The 3,864-nt window shown below is 34.7% G+C and overlaps 1 protein-coding gene across 1 annotated transcript; it reads left to right on the top strand.

Annotated features, from left to right (window-relative positions):
* Positions 1-107: 107 nt before the first annotated feature.
* LOC112095305 (DNA polymerase delta catalytic subunit-like) lies at positions 108-3,723 on the top strand. Its single transcript, XM_024177006.1, has 11 exons — positions 108-216; positions 712-826; positions 913-1,085; positions 1,273-1,344; positions 1,615-1,689; positions 1,784-1,873; positions 2,000-2,160; positions 2,381-2,454; positions 2,543-2,630; positions 2,811-2,910; positions 3,498-3,723. The coding sequence occupies exons 1-10, from the start codon at positions 130-132 to the stop codon at positions 2,896-2,898; spliced, it is 1,023 nt and encodes a 340-aa protein (XP_024032774.1). The 5' UTR covers positions 108-129; the 3' UTR covers positions 2,899-2,910; positions 3,498-3,723.
* The last annotated feature ends 141 nt before the right edge of the window (positions 3,724-3,864 follow it).

The raw sequence follows: 3,864 nt of genomic DNA, 5'->3' as shown, positions 1-3,864 counted from the left end.
ATATATATATAAATATTTATGCGTTTTGTTTTAGTTATACTCTTTGCACGTAACTTTTCCTTGAATATTTGCATAAGTGAAGTGATAACTTTTTGGTATCAGGTTATCTACGGAGATACAGATTCAGTTATGGTGCAATTTGGTGTTCCCTCTGTAGAAGTGGCAATGAACTTGGGCAGAGAAGCTGCTGACTATATTAGCGGAACTTTCATCAAAGTAATAGTTAATTACGTAACTTAGTATAGATTTTTGTCAGTTTTTCTGATTATGTTTGCTTACTATTCAGTCTTGCTATATACTAGATCCTTAGATTTTCGTCAGTTTAGATTATAGGTAATTGTGTAGAACATCTTAAATTCATCTATGCTTATCCTATACCTGCTGATAGACTGAGCTTTAGTGAAGCACCCTGAAAATGATTCTAAAAAATATTAAAAAAAAAGGCCTGTCATCATTTGGCTCAAATTGAAAAACATGCTGTATGCAACTTGTAAAATATGTTGGATTCTGCTGACACTTTTATGTTTCGTGTTAGTATGTTTTGCTACTAGATCAGTGTGGTTTGAAAACGTATATGCTTAACTTTGTATTCAACAGACTAATGTGCTGCTAGATTTTCTTATGCTCTTCACATTATTTTTATAACTAATTTTTTCTTCTAAATTTTTCACCTTCTTCGTTTTCTTCATCATTTGTTATTGTGTCATGAAGCCCATCAAATTAGAGTTTGAGAAGGTTTATTATCCATATCTTCTGATTAGCAAGAAGAGGTATGCCGGTTTGCTTTGGACAAACCCGGACAAGTCTGACAAAATGGACACAAAAGGTAGATATAAATGTTTCTTTTACTCATTTTGCTTCTCGATGGACTATGTCTGTTGGACTTACTGGTAATTGTGTTGTCATTGACAGGTATTGAAACTGTTCGAAGAGACAATTGCTTATTGGTAAAAAACCTGGTAAACGAGTGCCTACATAAAATACTAATCGACAGAGACATTCCTGGAGCAGTCCAGTATGTCAAGAATACCATTTCAGATCTTCTAATGAACCGTATGGATCTATCACTCTTGGTCATCACTAAGGTAAGAAAAAGATTTCTATTCCATACTCAATTGTGCTGTTATTTGTCTCTGCATTCCCCCTTTTAAGTTTGAGAGTAATGCAATTATAGGTAATGTTTCTGTTCCGGTATGTATTCAATATGCTTGTCATGGCTCATACCCAAGGCTTGGCATGTTTACTCGAGTGCTTACACATTTATGTAAACAGGGCCTGACAAAGACTGGAGATGATTATGAAGTAAAGGCAGCTCATGTTGAACTTGCTGAACGCATGCGGAAGGTTGCTAAATTCTCGTCTTTTCTAATATTTTTCTTTTGCATCGCTTCCACTTTTAGTGATGCTTCAATAAGAATTAATAAACTAGTGAACTATTGAAAAGAAACAGAAATATGATTGAGGTCCTTGCTGTAAAGAGAATTTATCGAAAGTTTTAACATTTGGTACTTCAGAAAAATTGAAAAAAAGAAGAAAACAAAAAACCACTGCATTCATGGAATATTAAAGCAAAAAATAATAAAATAAATCATATGAAATTGTGTTAATTGACAGAGAGATGCTGCCACTGCTCCAAATGTTGGGGATCGTGTACCATATGTTATTGTTAAAGCAGCTAAAGGTGCCAAGGTAATCATTCTTTTGCTTTGTTTTGTTTTTTCTCTTGCCTTAAATTATGAATTCATTATGTTCTTGCTGTTTTGAATAATAATTCAATAATTAGGCTTATGAGAGGTCAGAGGATCCCATCTATGTCCTGGAGAATAACATACCAATAGACCCTCAATACTATCTCGAAAATCAAATTAGCAAGGTCAGTTAAGTTGATTTCCTGTCTTTACTATCTCATAGTTGATTTCCTGTATATTTATTGTTTACGTTTGCAGTTTACAATGTTTTTTGATATACTCACCTCCCAAACTTGATCTTCATGTTGCAGCCACTTTTAAGAATCTTTGAACCGATTTTAAAAAATGCGAGCAAGGAGCTTCTTCATGGAAGTCACACTAGATCGATCTCCATCTCTACACCCTCAAACAGTGGCATAATGAAATTTGCTAAGAAACAACTTAGTTGCATAGGCTGCAAAGCTTTACTCAGGTATTATTTGATTATTTCTTTGGCTACCTTTTTCCCAATTTTATTTGTAGGTTAATATCTTGTAGATTTCTGTTCATAATGAGTGCTGCCATTGGCATCACTGAAGATGGACGGATCTATCATTCTTCTCGTTGTATGTGGATTATGCTTTGTTTTATTGTTTCCCCGGAAGATTGTTTTAAAAACCTAATACCATGTTAATGTTATGTTTCTGCACCAGTAATAAAGACCGAATTCTCTGCTCGCATTGTAAGGGAAGAGAGGCTGAACTTTACTGCAAATCTGTGGCTAATGGTAGGTTTCTCTTGTAAGCATATAAAATCTTGTATCCTTTAACTTTACTGTTTGTAACTAAAATGACTGGATCGATTGATGCTTGTAGTATCTGAGCTAGAGATGCTTTTTGGGAGGCTCTGGACACAGTGCCAAGAATGCCAAGGCTCTCTTCATCAGGATGTGCTCTGCACAAGGTATTTTAATTTAATCCATTCTAAGGTTTTCTGCATTGTGCCACTTTTTGCTTAACAAGTGTTCTTCAAGAACCAGAAATTTGTGTTTTCAAATTCTTTCACCTGCACGGTTACATTTAGCTACCTGGTTGAACTACTCTGCTGCTTACCCCGCTTTCGATGTAATATCTTTGTTCTCAGCCGGGATTGTCCAATATTTTATCGACGAAAGAAAGCACAGAAAGACATGGCTGAAGCCAAGCAACAATTAGATCGGTGGAACTTTTGAGAATTTTCCAAGGTGGGTGATTCCTATCCTCTCACCAATCTCTCAAACTGAATCCACAGGATAGCCTTTCATGACTGACTGGTACATTTTGCTGAGCAGGTTGGTCTCCTAAGTGTGAGACCATTTAAGAAAATAAGCACCCGTTTGATTCGCTGGTTTGAACTTTTTGATTATTTGAACAGAAAAATTTAAACTATGGTTTAAATTGTAGTTTGAATTGACGTTTGGATATGCAGTTAAAGTTTTAATTTGAGCAGGGAATAAAATTTGAATTTGTGTTTGGTGAGTGTGAAAAGCAAGAGAGTGAGCACTTTTTTACTGTTCAAAAATAGTTTGAATGGTTGAACTTGAGGGGAGGAGCTAAATTCTAAGTTTGACTGTTTAACTTAGTTTAAACATGGAATATAATTCAAACTACATATTTACTAAACACTAGTTTAAACTGTGCTCACTGTTCAAACTGAGTTGAATTGAACTAAACCAGTGAAACAAACAATGGCTAAGTCTACTTAGCTTATTTGCCTTATTGTTTACATCCAGCGAATAATGCTTGGCGAAAAATGTTCGAAATTGTTGACACAGACATCTATGTTTTACAGGTTTTCATGGTTCAGAATATGACTGATTGGCAGGAGTCTTGTCATGATAGATTTTGTGTTATTGACCTCTAAATGTCAGTGGCATTATGTAAGTTATCCTTGTATTCATAGCACTAAAGTTTTTATTTTAAATGTAATCACATTCTGATTTGCCGAGGTCGATATAAGAGGTGAGCAATTAATTGGAAAGATCAGCAGAATATACGTATTTCCTATGGGAGGAAACAGAGCGATCTAATTATGATTTTTAGCAGCTGGTCATGTCCTGCTAGCACAAGTGAAAACACTCTTTTAACAGAAAAATAATGTACTCACTAGTATATTCTCACTAAAAATACAAATTTCTCATGATAAATTAATACAAAAA

The sequence above is a fragment of the Morus notabilis genome, unplaced genomic scaffold (genome assembly GCF_000414095.1).
Source record: "Morus notabilis unplaced genomic scaffold, ASM41409v2 C11486183, whole genome shotgun sequence".
In the NCBI taxonomy this organism is placed as follows: domain Eukaryota; kingdom Viridiplantae; phylum Streptophyta; class Magnoliopsida; order Rosales; family Moraceae; genus Morus; species Morus notabilis.
The sequence above is the reverse complement of the archived record's forward strand: the minus strand, read 5'-3'. Positions and strand labels throughout refer to the sequence as shown.